This window comes from Euprymna scolopes, chromosome 22 (genome assembly GCF_053919585.1).
Source record: "Euprymna scolopes isolate OS-2025 chromosome 22, ASM5391958v1, whole genome shotgun sequence".
NCBI lineage: Eukaryota > Metazoa > Mollusca > Cephalopoda > Sepiida > Sepiolidae > Euprymna > Euprymna scolopes.
The window spans coordinates 105,644,927-105,667,508 of NC_136503.1; the positions used below are offsets into that span (position 1 = coordinate 105,644,927).

General features: G+C 32.7%; 1 protein-coding gene across 2 annotated transcripts in view; it reads left to right on the top strand.

Annotated features, from left to right (window-relative positions):
* LOC145243621 (ectopic P granules protein 5 homolog) overlaps positions 1-22,582 on the top strand; it is a 230,294-nt gene that overhangs the window by 133,130 nt on the left and 74,582 nt on the right. For both annotated transcript variants that reach the window (XM_080106641.1, XM_080106642.1), the window contains 6 exons: positions 1,662-1,921; positions 7,146-7,286; positions 8,130-8,250; positions 11,419-11,516; positions 12,937-13,033; positions 16,619-16,852. In XM_080106641.1, the coding sequence (XP_079962767.1) occupies positions 1,662-1,921; positions 7,146-7,286; positions 8,130-8,250; positions 11,419-11,516; positions 12,937-13,033; positions 16,619-16,852 (951 nt within the window). The remainder of the gene's footprint in view (positions 1-1,661; positions 1,922-7,145; positions 7,287-8,129; positions 8,251-11,418; positions 11,517-12,936; positions 13,034-16,618; positions 16,853-22,582) is intronic.

A 22,582-nucleotide genomic window follows, 5' to 3' on the forward strand; every position in this document is an offset into this window, starting at 1 on the left:
CAGACAGGGAAACACTCCTTAAACTTTACAGAGCACTAGTCCGCTCAAAGCTAGACTACGGTTGTTTCATATATGGATCAACCCGAACATCATATATAAAAAGCCTAGACCCTATTCACCATACTGGCCTAAGATTGGCCCTAGTAGCATACAGAACCTCCCCCGTGAACAGTCTATACACGGAAGCACATGAACCCCCACTAGATCTAAGGCGAGAAAAGTTAGCCCTTCAATATTTACTCAAACTGAAGTCTTGCCCAAACAACCTGCATACCAATGTACCTTTTATCCTAAATATGAAGAACTCTTCAACATGAGAGGAAAAACTATCAAAACTTTCGGGCTCCGAATGAAGGAAAGCATTGAAGAATCGAAAATTCCAATCTCCAGCATTCACAACTTCATACTGCCTAAAACACCCCCATGGACCATGAAACAAGTAGAAATAAAACTGAACCTAAACAAAAAGTCCAAATCTACCACAAACCCTATTGAATACCACGACGAACTTCAACATTTAAAATTATGATATTCAGACTACACCTTTATCTACACAGACGGGTCTAAAAGCAACAATCACACTGGATGTGCAGCAATGTACCATAAAACCACAATGAAGAGAAATCTTCAAAATGAAGCATCTATATTCACTGCAGAGACTATAGCTATCGATCTAGCACTCAACATAATTTCAGAGGAAACCACCAAAAACTTCATCATTCTCACAGATTCTCTATCAGTCCTATTATCTATACAAAATCAAAAACAAGAAAATCCACTAACAACAAAATTAATAGAAAAAATCAATATCCTTTCAACCACTAAAAACATTATTCTTGTCTGGATCCCCAGCCATGTGGGGATCAAAGGCAATGACAGGGCAGATACAGCTGCAAAAAGATCTTCTCACCTTCCAATTGACAATTTTAAGATTCCACATACTGATCTTAGACCCCAGATAAAAGCATACATACAGGAAAAATGGCAACTGCGGTGGAGTCAGCAAGAGGGCAGCAAATTATACTCAATCAAACCTGAACTTAAGGAACGATGTCCGGACATCAAGAGATCACGCCGAGAAGATGTGATACTGACTCGGCTGCGCATAGGACACACCAACTTTATTCATTCTTATATACTAAATGGAGAATCGGCGCCAGAGTGCATCCCATGCCAGGAGACACTCACAGTAAAACATATCCTAGTTGGGTGTGATGACCTCGCCCCAACTAGAAAACTATATTATACAGAAAGCAATATGGAGGACCTTTTTGAAAAGGTCAACTCAACAAATATTCTAGCATACCTAAGGAAAGTAAATTTATATAAGAAAATTTAAGGAAATTTAAAGTCACCCAAATATACACATCCATGTATAAATACAACATTTAATTTCTTAGTTCGATTTTATAAAAAAAAAGGGAGGAAAGGCTGAAAAAGTCCCCCCCCCCCCCAATAAAAAATAGTTAAAAAAAAAAAAAAAGGACTCCGGCATTAAATGACCACATAGGTTGATATGCCGTAAAACCAACCAATCAATCAATCAATCAATCAACCTCTGACCTTCTTCAGGTTTTGTTGAACCGTAAAACAACAAAACCAAACAAAACTTTAACCTGTGCGCTTCTTATATCTCTCTTCTTCTTCTTCTTCTTTCACAGGTTGCCCTTGTCGTTCGACAGCAGCAGACTAACGAGCAGCAATTCAGCAACTGGGCTTGGGATTTAGTGTTTAAACTTCATCTCCACAACGACACGCTGCCTCGTCCATTTGAAGTCGGGATGATGTTGCACATGACGGACTTGGAAAATATCCCAGAGTTACGGAAGGATACTTTTCTTGCTCCTGTGCAACAGGGACTCAAAGTCGATAATCCTATCGCCATGTATGTTGCCATGACGATGACCAAATATGGACACGAGTAAGTATTCGTGAATCTGGGGCACAAAAGCAACCCGAGGATGAAATACTAGCAAAAAGGTCACCTTTATTTTTCATTTTCTTTCAAAGTTCTCAGAAATCAAGGGACACCCTACCTGGAGCTAACACTTGAACTCTGTATGAGATACATAGATACTTAAATATTTCATTAATGTGCTCTTTTACATCTGTCAGGTTCCTTAAATACGTTGAGAGGGCGCTAATGCTATGAGTTTGTCGGAGCACAATAGTTTGCATGGACTCTTGTTTCTTTTTTGTGTGTTTTTTTATGCAGAGTACAAGTCGTAAAAGTTTTTTAAAAGTTTTTGTGTATCAGGAGAGTGTACAATTTTTGCTGTGACAAAGACGGATCGAGGGGACTTATGTTGGGGGGGTGCATATGATGCGTAACTGTCAGTTTCCTTAAATACGTTGAGAGGGCGCTAGTGCTAGGAGTTTGTCGGAGCACATACCATTATAAAGTACTTGTAAAACAAATACAAATATGCAACTTTTTTGGTGATGGGACAGGGGTTGGAGCTTGGTTGACAGTGTAGGATGAATTTTTCTTTATTTTGAGAACAACAGTTGTTACAGTCAGTAAATATTTGTAACAGAAGGAAACCTAAGAAATACAAATACTTGACAATGTAGTCACATTCCTAAAATATTATAAAATTTCAGTGTCACAATAGACTTTACTGATCAACAAAAAACACTGGAAGCAAATACGTTATTCAATATTCAGTTTTCCCTTGTATCACTCGATATACAGGGTGAACCCCCGCAAAATGGGCCCCAACTATAATTAGGCCCTGTTTCTTAGTTTTTTGTCCAAATGAAATGAAACTTTGGTCATAACTAGTTTATTATATTCAAAACATCACATCAAAACAATAGGGTCTTTGGCCTTTTTTCTCCGTTGACTGTAAAATGCTCAGAAAAACAATTGAATGTCATTTGTTTTTTTTTTGGGTCACCCTGTATTCTTGCATTGTTATAGCCTTCTAATAAACTATTGGGTTTTATTTTACTTCAAAGTTCTCGGAAATCAAGAGGTCCCCTACCTGGGACTAACACTTGATCTTAATACGAGATACATAGATCTTCGAATATTTAATTTTCTCTTCCCTGCAGCCTCTATCTCACAGAAGAGTTGTTGCGAGTTTGTCTCTGATGTATTGTTATTTTCATGGAAAGTGTTCGACTGAGCTTCAGTCTATGGTCCCCCCTCGCCTAACTTTTACAAGAAACACTCGTCTAGCTGAAAACACTATCAATAATTCCCCCCACTCTTTATCTTTGCCTAAACCTAAACGTAGATTCCATGAACAAAGCTTCTTTCTTAGAACTGCACGCCTGTGGAATTGTCTTCCGTTTTCCTGCTTTCCAGCTGACTACAATATGGTTGTCTTCAAGTCTAACGTAAATAAGTTCTTGATGAGCCGTTCCATATAAGTTATCAAATTTACCGAATTTTCATTACTAATGATTACTATATTGTCCAATTTCTACTGTACACTCTTTAACCCTTATCCTTGAGTGGCCTCTTGACCTTGATAATGTGGTGATGCCTATGTAAAAAAAAAAAAAAAAAAAAAAAATTTTTATTAATGTGCACTTTTACCTCTAAAACATTGAGTCCGTAAAGAAGTTGAGAACATTTTTCCTCTCCCCAATTGATCATCTAAATATGTTATAGTATATCTTTCTTGTGGTCTCTGGGTTTTAATGGATTCCATGACGAGAATTCATCTAGTCTGGTGGAGTATCCAGTTTTGTGCTGTTACTTTAGGTAACATGATTTGAAAAAGGTGCACCGTTCCTCATGGGTTATCTATACTGAAGAGATCTTATTGTAGAAAATTCTGTGTGATGTTAGGCACACGGAGAAAGAATGATGGCTACATGATGAGTTCTTGTTGTGAATGCCTTACAAAAATTGAAGCTCAGTCAAGCACTTTCCATTTTTAAATAATCACCTAGAAATAAAAATCAGCAAGGGAGATAACGATACATTGAAAAATATAATAATTTTCACTGAGAGGTTGAGAACATAATTTCCCCTTTCCCCAATTGACCATTTTAATATGTTATAGTATATCTTTCTTTTTAGCCTCTTGGTTTTATTGGATTCCATGACAAGAATTCGTCTAGTCTGGTGGAGTATCCAGCTTTGTATTGCTACTTGAGGTAACATCACTTGAAAAAGGTGTATCATTCCTCGTAAAATATAGTGTGGATTATTCATACATAGGAGATCTTATTTCGGTTGCGAATACTATGTGATTTTTAATATTTAGTCAGGGTTTACTTGTAGTGAAAAGTATCCTTGTGTCAGATTATCCTGAAAAACCCCTGTACAGAGAAACCTTACACACTTGAAGATAGTGTCTAGTAGACATTCAAGTTTTCTCCCATTTCTCAAGGATAATGTCTAGTAGGCACATCTTTTTATGTTCATTCAAATTGTGATTTCATTGGAAAAGTGGTTGCTGAATTTCAACTACGGGTTATGCGCATGTATTTCATCCTTAAAATGAATGGGGCAGGATAAAGTAATTTATGTGATTTTAAACAAATCTATAACTTTTTTTTTTACATAAAATAAATACAGTATGTTAACATTTTATTTGAATAAATGTAAAAACTCAATTTCTCCCATTAACAGTAAAGTTAAAACATCCTATTTCAAGTTTATTCAATGTCTTCAAATAGAAAAAATCCGATGAAAAGAGGAACAGGCAATTTTGACCAAAGTTAACACCTTACACTGCCTAACTTCACAAGTGCCTTTGAGAAGTTTTCAAGCAGAAAGGCCTGGCATATAAAATCAACAGTAGGTTCTTTGATATGACAGGGGCGCGTTCAAATAATTGGTTCTGTTCAAAGCACAATTGAACCATGGTACTTAACTTGATAGCTATCTATCTATCTATCTACTTTTATATAAAAGGAACTTTATCTGTGTGTGTGAGTTCATTCCCTATGAACTCCAAAATGGTTGGGCTGATTTTTATGAAAGTTTGCACAAATGTACTTCATCTATCTGGCAGTGTCCTTAAATAGGTTTTTTATTGGAATGTCTTTGATAAGTATCAATTATCGAAATAATCTGATGAAAGAAGGAACAGGCGATTTTGACCAAAGTTAACACCTTATACAGCCTAACTTCACAACTACTACTACTACAAGTTTGTATCTTGCTGTCATATTTGGGCTGGTGCATCGGCTACTAGTCTCTCGCTCCTTGACAAGGTTCAAAAGAGAGTCGCAAATCTGATAGGCCCTGAACTGGCATCTAAGCTTCAGCCTCTGTCCCATCGACGAAACGTTGTATCCCTCTGCCTGTTCTACAAGTATTTAATGGTGAATGCTCTGACGAACTGCAAGCACTTGTGCCCCCACTCGACAGACCCGACAGGCTGCAAAATCCCACCCCCACACTATAGAGATCCCTAGATGTAAAAGATCTTTTTACTCCAGTAGTTTCTTCCCCAGAACCGCTAGACTTTGGAATTCCATTCCAGGTCCCTGCTTCCCCAACTGTACTGATGTGCAGAAGTTCAAGTGCAACGTGAACCAACATCTTGCTGCCCAAATCCCTACATAGTACCCCAGTAGTTGTTGCCCCTGATAGTAGCCCCCTACATCAAAGTGGCAATGTGCCTTGTTTGGAGTGAGAATGTAATTAAAAAAAAAAAAAAAATTTTGTTCCCAGACACACTTGTATGAAGTGTCATGAGTCATCTATTAACACCTTTGTTTTTGTTGTTTCTTAGAAGAAGGGGGTTTGCCTTTTAGGAACATTATCTTCATCCTTACACCTCGTTTCATTATCAATTAAATTGTCCAGTAAAAAAAAATAAATAAAAATATCTTATGAATGTATCCCTAATGAAATAAAAAGTATATTCCAAAAATCATGTAAATTGATCAAGTAGTTTTATTTTTAAATGAAAAAATAAAATTTTATGAACATCCAAGAGGTGATTCTTTCCCGCCATTTTGAAAATAATCTCAAGAAACAAAGGGAGATAACTCAACAAAAATTTGTACGTTTTTTTTTTTTTTTAATGGAAATCGCTCCAGACAAGAAGGAGCTAAAAATAAATAGTTCTTCAAGGTAAAAAAAACTTGCTAACGATAAGTATTAGATGGAATAGATTCTGACCTAGAATACGGCAATTTTTTCCTCTTTGTCAGAAACATTGCTTTTATGGAATATGAGGACTAAAAGACAAAATAAGGGAAGTGAGAGTTAAGCGACTGCCAAAAGTAAATCCAAGATCCACATTCTACTATTCTATTTAGATTTATGTTGTAATGCCTACAAATTCCAATTAATCGCTTAAAAATGATTTTCTTTATAAAAGTTACTTAATCAGTTTATGTGATTTTTGGAATATGATATTTTTGTTTTGTCACAGGTATGTATATCATGCAGATAATTTTTTTTTTAATTTAGGTGGAATTCTAGACAAGAACCCAATTCTCTTCTCGGCACTTCTACACTATCAGAATGAAATTTTGTAGTTGATAAATGGGATTTTCAGATAAAAAACAATGGTTTCTACTGATTTTTTTGTCAATTCTAATAAATTACAATGTTAGCTTCCAAATTATGCAATCGAAATTACATGAATATTACTGAATCATTAAAAACAACTTAAATCGTGTTAGCAGGTGAAAAATTGCGGCCATCTTGTTTAAATTGAAACAGAAAATTACCTTCCTTTTGAACTCTCCTATGTCTTACATAAGCAAATATGATTGTTTTCTTCAAATTCTATTTTCTTTAATAAATAATTTTCTACCTTATCGATTTTCGTAATTTTTGGATATAATCATCTTAAAAATACGAGGAATGTGTAGATACCATTGTTTTCATGTGAAATTCAGTTTTACGATTTTCAAAAGTTTGTTCTGATAGAGTAAAAGCACCCTCTTCTCCCTTCTATAATGAAATCATTCCTCATATTCCTCCAATTCCCATGTTTTAACGAATCTAACCTTTTAACCCTGCCAGTTTGTCCTTGAAATATTCTAAATATACGCACATGGAAAGCAACAATTATTTAAAGCTAGTTCACTCGTCTAATTACAGATTCACGCTGAAATATTTTTTGTTCATTAAAAATTAAAATGAGATAATTAATAAATATCTTATTTATTTTCAAAAATAATGAGTCTTATTTTTTTCTTTTTTCAAAAAATCCTATCAGCGTTGCTGAATTCATAACGCACGGTATTCCGCTTCTTTCCAAGCTGAACAGTCTGTACTATACGAAGGCAGTCATCCATATCATTGGCCATTGTGTACCAATGTTTTACAACCAAGGCCAATACTTAATTGAGAACCAGGAGTAAGTATACATTCCTCCACTACATCCTTCCTTCCACCTTTTTATTTTTGTTGAATGAAAGATGAGAAGAATACATAGAAATTTATAACTATGCCAGCATCTCAAAGGACTGCTTGGCCCTGTCGGTGGGGCATTAGAATACGCCGCCTGCCTCCCTGCAGAGGGTAAAAGTCCCTCAATGGGGTTCCTGGATATGACCATAAACTATATCCAGTGATGAGGCCTCAGCTTGTGGGCTTTGGGGAGTGTGGAGCCACCCTTTAATTACCTTTGCTCCCAGGTCCACTCTGACCCGGAGTGGTAGTACCTGTTAGGGTCCCAACTATGGGTTAAATAGAAACCGACGTGAAAACAACAAATATATTCTATTACAAAAATTTTTCCTCAAAATCTTTGGATTCGGCATTAAATAACCCGGAAAAGGTTGATATGCCGTAAAACAAAAACAACCAACCAACCAAAGGATTGCTAACCTCTTCATCTCTGGTGCTACTAAATTAGGCTGTTTGTAGATACCAACTTCCTGCACCAAACATTGATTTTCACAACTTGTTTTGTTATGTTTGTATGGTATAAATACATTTTTGCCAGAACGGATTTTCCAGGATAACTCTGGTTGCCCATTAGGGTGGAATTATAGGGGTAAAACTGCTCCAAAATTGTTTGTCTGTTTGTTTGTTTGTTCACACTTTTCTCCATAACTGCGCCTTGAATTTAAAAAATTTTGCAAACATTAGTCATGGTGAAAGTAAATTTTTCACTCGTGGAAAGGGATGCCGCATGCTTGATTTGTTCTTTCAAATTTTTATGTTTGATATTGTATACAATTATTTGGTTATTCAGGTTCCTGAAGACTTTACAAGCTGTCCTACTTGCCGATGAGACTCCCATGCGAGTAGCTAAAAACCTGATTTCTTCAGACTTTCCTGGAACCATGACCAAACTTTTCACCTCCATGATATTAGTAAGTCGCAAATTTTTATTTTTCATTCTTATTGATTAACTAGCAGGCCACCCAGCATTGCCCGGTCGTAAAATACTTATAATATTTTGATTAATGCAAATTTCGTATTTATTATTATATTATATTGGACCCAATATATAGTAATGATTTAAAAAGTTAAAAAAAAAATGATTTGTGCACCATTACCAAGAATCGAAACCAAAACTTTACCTTTTCCTTTGACATTAATACCTAAGCTATGAAGACACGTTTGCTGCAAGGCTAAAAATTACAACATGAACCAATAGCTATTACGTTACGCATGCATATTCGTAATGCCGTCATTCAATCATCATTTGGCAAATTCTATTTTTTAATTTTCACCGATTTTCCCCTGCTAAAACCTAAATATATAGTTTTGCATGGGTTTGAATACCCTATATATCAAGTTTTATGTCTATAGACCAAAAACTGACAGAAGTTTGGTAGGCAAAAGTTTTTAAACAAATATAAATATGTTACCGTAAATGTTTGCTGCCCTGTTTATTATTTATTCATTACTATTATTATTAAACGTTTCTGTTTCTAATCGTTCTCTTTTATGATTGTTTTTACTTTTACGGGTACTTTTCCTAAGTGTCTGTGTTCTTACATATATAGGTGTGTGTATGCTCTTACGTATGTTATGCGTGCAGTTCACTGTTATATGTGTGTGTGGATGTGTGTTCTTATCCTTGCACCGTTTCTTGCCTTGAAAGTCTTCGAGACATGTATGTGCGATGTATAATGCGTACATACCTGGTTGCCTTGGCCAGCAGATGATATCTTCTTGGACGCTGGTCTGCCATCTCATTCATCATTGGGAAGTCGTCACTGCAGACAGATGCATCGATAAACAAGATATATTTGAAGCTTCAATCTTTTATTCAAGGCAAACCTATCATCTCGAACCCTGGTTGTGGAGAGCCAGATCTCCGATCTGCATTCTTCTGCTGCCTAAACCACTCTCCTCCATGTGGTCGTCAACTGGAAGCCTACGACCACAATTCCCGTGTCACCCCTAATTTCCGGTGCATCACCTCTAGGTTGATACCTGTCAAACCTAACCTTTTGTGACCCTGCCAACTCGCTGATGGGAAATGAAAATATACTTACATAACTTTCTATTTCTAAAACTACCTATATAGCAATTAAGCTGGGATTCCCAATACTACATATATATGCATACATAAAAATATATAGAAAGAGGTTTGGGCTTACTATGACTTTTTTACGCAAATATTACGCAAGTATAAATCATGTAGAATATCTGCATGAATATAATTACACGTAATACTTAACTAAAGATGATCATCCTATAAAGAAACCGAAAAAAAACTAACAGGAAATTAATTAAAATGAATGTTTAAAAGACTATGCAAATTAGCTAGATCTTTTGCAGATGAATGCAGGTCCATGACCCATATATAACAAAGTTGTATTTCCTTTTTAAAGAAATAGAAAGAAGGGTTTTATATATGAATATCAATACACACACACAAAAAAAAAATTTTTAGGAGTAAAGATATAAAATTTATCCAATTTTTTATTCTTTTATTTTTTTTTTTTCATTTCTATTTTAACTTTTTTCATTATTATTTTTTATCTTTGTCGCCTTCAGTTAAATTTTATATTTTTTTCTCATTTATTTTTGCTTTTTTTAAACATTAAAAAAGTTTTCTTTACTCTTTTTAAATTTCAATATTTAGTACTTGTACAGCTTAATCAAGACATTAAAAAATTAAAATATTGAAAAAAAAAAACTTATATTGTATGTATCTTATATTGTATGTATCTTATATTGTTTTTTTTTTTTTTTTTTTTACAAGGGCGTCACCACTTATCAAGGCCAAGAGGCCACTCGAGGATAAGGGTTAATAAGTATACATTAGTCATTGTGATTTTAGCATAGTAAACTGGGAATTTTGAAACTTGGATTACTTAGGGGGACGATTCAATTAGAACTTGTTCACATTGGACTTTTTCTTTTTTTTTTCATAGGTATCAACTCATTATCAAGGCCAAGAGGCCACTCCAGGATAAGGGTTAAAGAGTGTACAGTAGAAATTGGACAATATAATAATCATTAGTAATGAAAATTTGTTAAATTTGATAACTTATATGGAACGGCTCATTAAGAACTTATTTACGTTAGACTTGAAGACAACCATATTGTAGTCAGCCGGAAAGCAGGAAAACGGAAGACAATTCCACAGGCGTGCAGTTCTAATAAAAAAGCTTTGTTCATGGAATCTACGTTTAGGTTTAGGCACAGATAAAGAGTGGGGGGAATTATTGATAGTGTTTACAGCTAGACGAGTGTTTCTTGTATGTATCTGTTTTGGACTGAAGTTCTCTGAAAAAAATTTAAATTAATTTGATTGAGTAGTTTTTTTTTTTACAGTGGAAACACACGTCTTTATGACGGCGCGCTGAAGGTAGCTATGTTTGGATTTTTAAAACATGTCACAAGGAGATAACTGAGTCTAAAGTGCCGACACCCCTCTCCCCATCTTAAATAATAGCTTTTCTTAAAAGCCAAAACATGGCTACCTTTTGATCAGTATCATAACAAATTGTTTTTTCCCTGTAAAAAAAAAAAAAAAACTACTTGATCAAATTAAGTGTATTTTTTTTTTTTGAGAACTTCATTCCATAACAGATACGTACAATATAACTTGTTTTTTTTTTCAATATTTTCATTTTTTAATATCTTGATTAAACAGTACAAGTACCTAATATTTTTCTCTCTTATTTTAAATTAAATTTTTTCTTAAACTATTTTTCTCACTTTAAAAAATATTTTTCTCATTTCCCCTTTTTTAAAAATATATTTTTCCATTTAATTTTGCTTTTTTTTTTTAAATATTAAAAAAATTACTCTTTTTAAATTAAAATTTTTTTTTTCTTTTTTTTGTAAATTATTTTATTTAAATATTTTTCTCACTTTTAAAAATATTTTTCGCACTCCCCCCCCCCTCATTTAAAAAAAAAAAAATATTTTTATCTTTTATTTTTCCGTTTTTGAAACACTTAAAAAATTTTACTCTTTTTAAATTTAAATATTTTTCGATTTCATTTAAATTATTTTTATTTAAATATTTTTCTCACTTTCAAAAAATATTTTTCTTATTTTTTATTTATTTTTAGACCCAAATTCAAGCCACAAACCGCGATAGTGATGCTGTGGCTGTGATATCCTTGTGGGCTCACCTCATTTTAAAGATTCAAAAATGGAGTGTTGATAGGTCAGTATTTTTTTAACCTATTTTGTTTTACTTTTTATCATCCAAATATTTTTTCACATTACATTTAAAAGTTGTGCATGTTGGTTAGGAAACCGAGAACAGGGAGGGAATTCAATTTTTTTTCTCTTTTATTTCTGTCTTTTATTGCTGGAGACTAGGAGTCGCAAGTGTGAAAAGTGAGGAAAGGAAAGGGATGACTGTTCTTTGCCACTATTTGTTTTATAACAGGGCTCTATGGAAAAATTTATATTTGGTTGACCTTTGACAACTAAATATTTTTGCTTACTAGCCAAATAGAAAAGTTACTAGCCAAACCCACATGATTTTTAGAATATGACATCTTCGTTCTGTGATGAGTATGTACATCATAAAGATTTTTCTGTATATTTTTAAATAAGTGTAATTCTAAATATACAACAAATTTTATGTTGATAATTGAAGGTATAAACGTTCTAACTTCTTCAGATATTTTTTTAAACAGCCTTCGTTAAAAAAGTAAGAGTATTTATTGTTCTATTAAACTTTTGTTGTTTAAATAATTTAACTTTGTTTTATTAAAAAAAACTGAAAAGATATTTTTCACTCATTTGTTAGCTTTGTGATGATTTTCAGTGAAAAAAACACAATTGCCAAAAGATAAGCGTTTTATTATTTCTAGTCGCCATGATAAGAAATAAGTAGTTTTGTGGAGGTTTTTTTTTTTTCATGATAAATTTTACTTATGTTTTACTCTGTAATAAAGATTAACATCAGGGCTCTATGGACAAATTTATATTTGGTTGACCTTTGACAACTAAATATTTTTGTTTACTAGCCAAATAGAAAAGTTACTAGCCAAGCCCACATGATTTTTAGAATATGACATCTTCATTCTATGACGAGTATGTACATCATAAAGATTTTTCTGTTTTTTTAAATAAGTGTAATTCTAAATATACAACAAATTTTATGTTGATACTTGAAGGTATAAACATTCTAATTTCTTCAGATGTTTTTTTTAAACAACTTCATAAAAAAAAAGCATATATTGTTTTGTTAAACTTTTATTGTTTAAATAATTTAACTTTGTTCGTTTTATTAAAAAAAAAAAAAGTTGAAAAGGTATTCTTCACGCAGTAATGAGCTTTGGAAGATTGTCAGTGAAAAAAACACAATCGCCAAAAGATAAGCATTTTATTATTTCTAGTCATCACTTTGAAAGATCACTTGCACTTATGTATAAATAAAACAAAGTGAAGGAACCAACCATAGGCTGGTACATTGAGATGTAGGGGAGGGAACCACTCCTTTCCCATCTTCCACTAAAAACCATATTTAAACGCTAGCTACAGTTAATATCATCTTAATTATAACAATCGTAACATGTTGATTTTGTTATCTGTTTGTCATGAATCTCCTCCTTCTTTTTTTTTTTTTTTAGGAATTGCTGTTACGTACTTGATAATTTGGTGAGAAGTGCATTCCGTTATCCTGAAGCCCTCAAAATGGTGGAAACATTATTATCAGAACAATATCAGGTTAACCATTTTTTTTTTTTTTCTTTTTCTCCTTTTTTTTTTAAAATAAATTTATTAGTGTATTTAGTTTGTGGATCCTGGTAGAATCGGAAGGGACACTCATGCAAGACTTGAAGATGTAATATCAGGAGTGATCCGAAAACTGGGCAAAAATCTACCCCTGCAACGGACATTCGAGAGCTGCTTTGAAAGAGGCTTGAAGAAACTGTCTAATTATGACAAGTAAAAAAAGGGCTTCTATCAAATCATGATGAGTGCTGCCATCAGATGAAAACATCTCTTATGATTCATACAAGGGTGAGAGGGTAATGCCTGGTACAGGGTGCCTCTCCCTAAAACAAATTCCACCCATGGAACCATTGATAGAATTTACATTCCTTTTTGCAATCTAGCTATATTTGGTCGATGCTTGACTTATCGTGCTTTCTGACTTAAAATGCACCAAACATTAATCTTATTGTTTTTTCAAAACTCAGTCATGTTCTGCAAAACTCAGTCATGTTCTGCAAAGTCAAAAATCCAAATAAATTTACCTTTGATAAAAAAGATGCAAAGGAGAATGAAACAGTCAAACAAAAATTATCAGAAATATATTTTTTTTTTTTACGTGTGTAAGTGTGGTTCCATCTTTTTCAAAAAATATAATTTAATGCTTCCCACGTAAAATTCCGGTCTTTGTTTTATCATCGTTGACTTTTGCAAAACTCAATCATGTTCTGCAAAACCAAAAACAAAACTAAATTTTCTTCTACAAAACAACCAAACCAAATATAAATATTTGAAAATATAAAGAACTTGAAGCATAAAAACTTTAACCAATAAGATTTAACATTAAACCTGATTTGTCATGAATGTCTAATAGTCTTTTACCGTTAACTTATATGTGGAGACTCTTTAGTGATTGTCTTATAACTAGGAGATGGGATTCACATTCACCGGATTGCAGCTCTCTTCATATTTTTTTTCTCAAAGATAAAATCTGCCAAAATAATCTCCAAACAATATGAAGATGATCATCGTAGTCAAAATCGGCCGTATATCCATGCGTGTTTGCAATGTAGATGCACATTTGAACCATACTATTCTTTGATGAAAAAGGTGCCAAAGAGAATGGAGCAGTAAAACCAAAAGTTATCAGAAATATACACATTTAAAATTTTTTATTTTATTTTACGTGTGTATTGTGATCTAAAGTTTAATCTTTTTCAAAAACTCTAATTTAATGCTACCAGGTAAAGTCACGCAGTCTTTATTTTTTATTGACTTTTTGCAAGTATAATCATAGTCAAAATCATTTGATCCATGTGTGTTTGGGGCATATGATTGAATGAAACAAAAACCATTGTACACTCATGAATGATACCAATGCCAAAGTGGCATTCGCCCTAAGCAGATCGAACTAGCTTCCTCTGAAGTAGGAAGTTTCATGGGAATATAAAATTCACAACACTCGTCTAATTGAAACCACTGTCAATAATTGCCCCCACTCTTTATCTGTGCCTAAACCTAAACATAGGTTCCATGAACAAAGCTTCTTTCTTAGAACTGCACGCCTGTAGAACTCTTTTCCAGCTGACTACAATTTGGTAGTCTTCAAGTCCAACATAAACAAATTCTTGATGAACTGTCCCCTTAAGTAATCCAATTTATCAAATTTCCACTACTAACGATTACTATGATATTATCTCAATTGACTTAAATTGTACACTGACCCTTATCCTCGAGTGGCCTTTGGGCTGTGATAAGTTGTGACTCCTATGTAAAAAAGAAAAAAAGGTGATCCCCAGTCGCTTGTATATCTCCATTAGGGGAGATGATCGCGTTACGTTTTTGCAGTTCTTGCAGGGAGATACCGATGTCCTCCTACATAGAGTATCTGGAACTCCGAAATGCACACCCGTCTGATATTGACCACGCTTAATGTTGCTTAACTTTGGTGATGTAATGAGAACGTCAATGTGATTGTGCCGTATATTCATGAATGATACCTGACAATCCTTAGAATCTACAGACTATTGAACTAGTACTTCTAAAACTTAAATAAAAATTGGTTTGTTTGTCTGCTGTAGAACTGAATATTGGCTACATATGTGCATACATATTCTACTGCAATTCCTTTAGAAAAGCAGTGCCATCAAGCCAGATCTTTAACAATGTTCTTCTGTTGTTTGAAAAGGAATGGAAAATCACAGTAAAGAAAATAATGGCGCCCAGTTAGTGATGTCATTGAGTTCGGCTGTTCTGGGTCCCAGTTGGTCTCTTAGTACTCAGCGGTTACTTTGGCAAAGACCCTGCATGTTAAAAGGTCCTGTTCGACGAATTACCATTTTTCCCACATTGTAAAAAGATCGAAAGGACAAATCTTTTGTCACTAGTCACCAAAGTCTCTATCACTGGGGAGCAAAGATTATTTCAAGCCAAAAGAAGAAACAATAACACATCGGTAACTGGTCTTTTTGGATAAAGTAAAAATGATTATTTGTAGAAAGACTTTACAACTCTGGTCATTCCAACTTCAACTCTTAATATTCATATCAAGATAGTAAAGTCAATTTTTGAGTTTAGTGATTTCGACATTATCTCGCTCTACATATTACTGTTAATCAAATATTTACTGATGTTAAAAAGTGTGTGTGCTACCTACTTATTTAACGCTTATTTTAATAGTCTTATTAATGCTTATTTTAATGGTCTTATTAACACTTATTTTAATGGTCTTATTTAACGCTTATTTTAATGGTCTTATTTAACGCTTATTTTAATGGTCTTATTTAACGCCTATTTTAATGTTCTTGTGTCCTTAATATCTATTTTAACAGCCCGTGACTCATCTGGTCTGCGTGTGTGTCAAAACATAGCATATACGAACATGACAACATACCTGTTTCTGCTGCTTCTCCAGAGGGATTCGCCAACATCTTGGGGGAGCTGGATTCTATTATAACAAGCCGCTTGCAAGACAGACACAAGATGCTGCATGTATATATATATATATATATATATATATATATTTATTCGTTCCCAGGCATTTTGTCACAGTAGAACTGGAGTGAATGATCTTTGACTTGTGGTTTCTCTGCATCCATTTGGAAACTGTCGCCCTCTTATGGGGAGACTTGTTGAACCCATCCTGTCTCTTTGGTGTCCCAAAACCAACTCACTATAATTAACTCAGCTTTTTCCAAGTGGAGCCCATGACATGTCAGATCCAGTCTCCGTTTGCATACCTTCCAGTGCAACTTGATCAGTCACCCAGTTTGATACATATCACAACATTACTCTTTGACCCTTTCTGCACCTGATTCCCACGATTCAACTTTGTTATTTACTCTGCTAGATAAATAGACAAACCGATAACTGATTAAATGCTTTATACCTGGCGTTTATCTAACACTGAAAGCAAAAATGAAATTATGAAAAATGCTGTCTGAAAAAAATGAAATAATGAAAAACTGAAGAAAAAAAAAGAAGAAAATTGTGAACATGAATATATTTTCCGTTTTTTTTTTCTTTTATCATTTCTGTGCTTTTTTTATGTTGCATTTATTTTTGTTTTAAATGTTTTCTTTTTCTCCTCTCATTCAGTGTCTGCTAGCAGAATACCGTAGTCAGGGCATGGTGGAATCCTTTGTAAATTGGATTGCAGCAGGTCAGAATTTGCCATCTTTCTTGGAGAAACTATCCAGTCCCGAAGTCCCGTGGTTAGCATATCTTATTCTCACCATTGAAGGAAAATTTGAAGAATGCACTCTTTTGTGGCCAACCATGCAACAAGAATTGTTGGCGAATCCAAAAATGACCGTAGAACAAGCTTGGAAGGTGCGTGTTGACCAGAATATTAATTACTACAATGCACAGATCTTTAAAAAAAAGATAAGATTAGTCGAGTCGAAGTCAAATGTCATTTAAATTAATTTGAACAAAACTCATTGCTTAATTAACCATTTTTTTTTTTTTGTAAATAACTAAGAAGTGTATATATTTCTATTTATTTGATAATATTTTGAATGAAAGATTTTGTAAATAAAACTTTTTAAATAATAAAACTATTTTATTAAATAAAGATCTCTGATCTGAAAGTTATAAAAGCGCATATCTTGTCTGTTTATGGTTTAACTTAACTAAATGTCCAAAAGTCGGGTATATATAATGGTGGAAGATGTATTCTAATTAGAAACCGTCTTGGAGATTAATTATTTGAGTAGTTAAAAAAAAAAAAAAGAAAAGATTAGCTGAGTCAAAGTCAAATGTCATTTTAATTAATTAAACTGATGGGTTAATTTTTTTTTTTTTTTGACAATTAATTTAAACAAACTGATTGGTTAATTAACTTCTTTTTTTTTGATAATTAATTTAAACAAACTTATTGGTTAATTAACTTTTTTTTTGATAATTTAAACAAACTGATTGGTTAATTAACTTTTCTTTTTTTTGATAATTAATTTAAACAAACTGATTGGTTAATTAACTTCTTTTTTTTGATAATTAATTTAAACAAACCGATTGGTTAATTAACTTCTTTTTGATAATTAATTTAAACAAACTGATTGGTTAATTAACTTTTTTTTTGATAATTTAAACAAACTGATTGGTTAATTAACTTCTTCTTTTTTTATAATTAATTTAAACAAACTGATTGGTTAATTAACCTTTTTTTTAATAATTAATTTAAACAAACTGATTGGTTAATTAACCTTTTTTTTGATAATTAATTTAAACAAACTGATTGGTTAATTAACTTTTTTTTGATAATTAATTAAACAAACTGATTGGTTAATTAACTTTTTTTTTGATAATTAATTTAAACAAACTGATTGGTTAATTAACTTTTTTTTGATAATTAATTTAAACAAACTGATTGGTTAATTAACTTTTTTTTTGATAATTTAAACAAACTGATTGGTTAATTAACTTTTTTTTTGATAATTTAAACAAACTGATTGGTTAATTAACTTTTTTTTGATAATTAATTTAAACAAACTGATTGGTTAATTAACTTTTTTTTTGATAATTAATTTAAACAAACTGATTGGTTAATTAACTTTTTTTTTGATAATTAATTTAAACAAACTGATTGGTTAATTAACTTTTTTTTTGATAATTAATTTAAACAAAATGATTGGTTAATTAACTTTTTTTTTGATAATTAATTTAAACAAACTGATTGGTTAATTAACTTTTTTTTTGATAATTTAAACAAACTGATTGGTTAATTAACTTTTTTTTGATAATTAATTTAAACAAACTGATTGGTTAATTAACTTTTTTTTTGATAATAACACAAACAAATATCAAAGGACATAACATGATAAAAAATTAGTTCTTGTCCAGAATTCCCATTAAAAACAAAAGTAAAGGAAATTCTATATGATGTATGGTACAATGCACAGGAGAAAAAGATTTGTCTAGTTGAATTAGGTTTCAGTTAAAGATTATTCTATTCTTACAATGAAATTATATTAATTGCTACAATACGCAGATCTTAAAAAAAAAGAAACGAAAGATAAGATTAATCCAGTCAAATTTCAGTTTCATTTTAATTAATTCAAACAAAACTTTTCGTTTTAAATCTATGCATTTAAAGATTTGTACTGAATTATAAAAATGTTTGAATTAATTGCCTGTTTTTAAAAATTTGTATAGAACTAGCAGCAGGGGCACCCAGCTTTGCCCGGGTGTAAAATATGCTTAAATGTGATATTTTAGTTTGTCCAGATGTCATATATATTATTATATTAATATATATTGTCATATATATTATTATATTAATATATATTGTCATATATATTATTATAAAAAAAAAAAATATTTGGGTGCTATCAGCTGGAATCGAAACCAAAACCATAGTATTCAAAGCTGGTGACGTTACCACTGTACCAACGTGACACGCATATGAACTGATTAAAAATTAAAAATAAACTCAGATGAATGCATAAAATTTATAACGATTTTTTTTCAATTTTGACCGATTTTTGACCCCCTTAAAAACAATTTTATCCGGCTAAGGACCCATAAAAGAATGCTCGTAGAAAATCCAATCATTTGAGGCCCCTAACGCCGCTCTGCGACTTTTAGTTTCTGAGGAGATAGTTTGAAAATATGGAGGCAGACAGACAGACATATAGCCTTTTATATATAAGACTAGCCTTGGAACTGGGTGTTACCCTGGTGTTTGGAAGTGTGTGTTAAGCAAAAAAAAAAAAAAAAAAGTAGTAGGCAGGCAAGCTCGAACCCGTACCGCAAAGGAGGAAAAGAATGTGAAAAAAAAAGTGACGTTTTTGCTGTTGCATCCATCGCCAAACTGGAAGTAGCAAAGGTTTAAATTAAGGCTAGTCAATCGAAAAGAGGGGATGACTTTTGAAAATATCGGCGAAAAAAGCGACGCCTCCCTGTAGAAAAGTACCCAGTTGAGGGTGAAGGAATTAATATTTTTAGCCAATTTTTTTATATTTGTCATCTGAAGATTTGAGCTTCAAAAACGATACTGATCTTGTGAAAATACGTCACTTCTGTCAAAAGTTTAAGGCAAACGTACATACATACATACTAGTGTTGGGATAATTAATCGAAATCGGGAATCGGAAAAATCGGAATATTTGAAGGTATCGGAATCGGAAGAATTTGTACCGATTTTCTGATGCCAAAACGATTCTTTTGTTTTTTTTATTTGATTTTGTTTAAATCAAAATCTTCCATTGCTGGTAATAATGATAAAAAAAATTTTGATTTTAAACCACTAGTGAAGCTAAAATCGATGGATCTTTCTCCACAAGTATGTTTAGGAATATATCTACACATTTAACACGTGTGTTTTTACAAAACAGAGAAAAATACAACTATATAGTTAAATATTTAGAGATTTATAAAGAATCGGAATCGGGAACAATATTGGAATCGGACCACCACTAATACATACATGCATACATACATACATTTAAACAGACAGGTGAGATTTATATTATAGATTATAAAAATAATTTTTTTTTTTTTTTTTTTACAGTGATCACCACTTATCAAGGCCCGGAAGCCACTCAGGGATAAGGGTTATTGCAAGTACAGTACGTTAGTGTGGAGATTTGATGAAGTGTTTACTTAAGGGGGCGGTTCATTAGGAATTTGTTAACATTGGACTTGAAGACATCCAAGTTGTAGTCCGGAGGGAAGCAGGCAGACGGAACAGAGTTCCACAGGCGTCCGTGCAGTTCTAAGAAAGAAGCTTTGTTCATGGAATCCGCGTTTTGATTTAGGCACAGATATAGAGTGCGGGAAATTTTTCACAGTGGATTCAGCTAGACGGGTGTTTTTCGTGAAAGATTGGCGAGAGGGGACCAGAGATTGGAGTTCAGACGAGCATCTGCCATGGAAATAAGGATAAAACAAGGACAGGCTCGCAACGTCTCTTCTGTGGGAGAGAGGTTGACAGGTAGAGAAAAGGGCATCCCCCACTAAGCCACGAAGTCTATTTTGTACTCTGTCAAGGCAGGATATTTATTGCATTAATTACCCATTTTTAAAGATTTGTACTGAATTATAAAAATAATTTGTTTTAATTAATTACCCTTTCTTTTAAAGATGTGTGCATTGCCGTAATTAATATCATTTCATTGTAATAATTTAATCATATTTAACTGAAGTCTTCTAATATTAAGGAGTTAAACAATAACTAAAAATCTCCATTTTCGTAGATTTTAAATATGTGAAAATAAAAAATGTCTTAAAAATTTAATTATAATTAACTAGCGGGGGGAGGGGGGGGGGTACCCGGCGTTGCCCGGGTGTTTGTAGGTGTGTGTATGGGGGGGATGGGGCGATAAGTAATAACCCTGAAACGATGTTAAAAAAATCGGAAAAACCAAAAAAAAAAAAAAAAAAACGCTGTGTGTATGGGGGGGGGGGAGTAAACTAAAGAATAAGTGAAGTAAAAAAAATAAAGAAACGTTGCCCGCGTGTCTAAAGATGTAAAAGAAAAACAAATAGTTTTGGTCGTGAGGCTGGATTGAACCCGGGAGCCTTGACGCGGAGGTGAAACAAACTCCAACCACTTAACTGTGTAGGCTAAGAGTAAGAGGAATTGATTATAGTGTTAAAATAAGGCTTATAAAGCGAGTGAAAGAGGTTTGATTAACAGATAGCCACTAAATGAGGTCATCGCGGGAGCGTTACGAGATGATGTAGCAGTATTTTATTTTTTTTGTTTTACTTCACATTAGCGTTTATTAAATTACGTATTTCGTTTCCTGTCTAGACATCTCTCTCTATCTGTCTCTCTCTCTCTGTTTGCGTTTGTGTCTCGCTCTCTTTCTCTCTCTCTCACTTCGTCTTCCTTACTCTAAAGACTGTTACTAAAAAAGAAAATGGCGTCTGGCTGTTTTTTTTTTGTAAAAACTTCGATCGTTAATATTTTTTGTAAGCGTATTTTTTTTTACTTCACATTTTTGGCTTGTTATTTTTCATTTAACTATCGTATCTAACTATTTTTAATGTGCTAATAACTTTGGTAACGTTGTCATAGTGTAAAAGTTCATAGTTTAGCTTGTGCGAGGGTTAATTTTTTTTACCGATAACATGTTTTTTTTAAATTCAGACTGCCATTAGAGCTTGCCGACATCAAGATCACATGACATGACTCAGCGGGTTTTAAATACAAGTTGACCCAAAATAAACAACCCCGTGTATACTTTATGTAGAAAAGTTGGCTGGCGCCCATATTTTTTGGGGGAGTTATAAATCGATTTAAAAATATGTAATGTTTAACATTAAAATGTCACTTTTTTTGGCCCCCCCCCTGCAGAAAATCGATCAGTTGACGCACTTCTGATGGTCTTTTTGGGCTAATTTTTTTATATTTGTCGTCCGGAGGGTGGGGCTTTAATATGATACCAAGTTTGTGAATTTTTGTTCCGTCGGTCAAAAGTTTTTAGATACATTTTCGCTTTTATATATATAGATGTACATCTATAATATAAATCTCACCTGTCTGTTTAAATGTATGTATGTATATATATCTAAAATTTACAAAAAGAAATAAACGGTAGGCCATTGATTTGAGACCATTTTTTGATTGTGTCGGTTTTAACTAGCGACGATTAATCAGAATCAGAAAAATCAGAGCTTTGATGTACATGCAGGTAACAGAAAGAAAATTTTCTACAACAAAAATCACATAAGTTGATCAAGTAGTTTTATTTTTATAAAGAAAATTATTTTTAAGCAAATTTGAGCATTTCCAATGCTCCCGCTCCTCATGTTAAGAATGGTTTTCTAAAATCTCACCAAACTGAGTTGTTTGGAATTATCTCTTATCCTGCAAAAATGGTGTTGAGAGATTGGCAATTCTGATTTAGCCACAAAATTGTTTTTTTTTTTAAATAAAACTACTTTTTATGTGATTTTTGGAATCTGATATTTTTGTTTGTCACAGGTATGTACATTATACAGATTTTTCTTTATTTTTTGTCTTTTGATATAGAGGATATTCTGGACAATAACCTTTCTTTATTTTCTTTTTTTAATTACTTTATAATTTAAAAAAAAATTGTTTTTTAAACT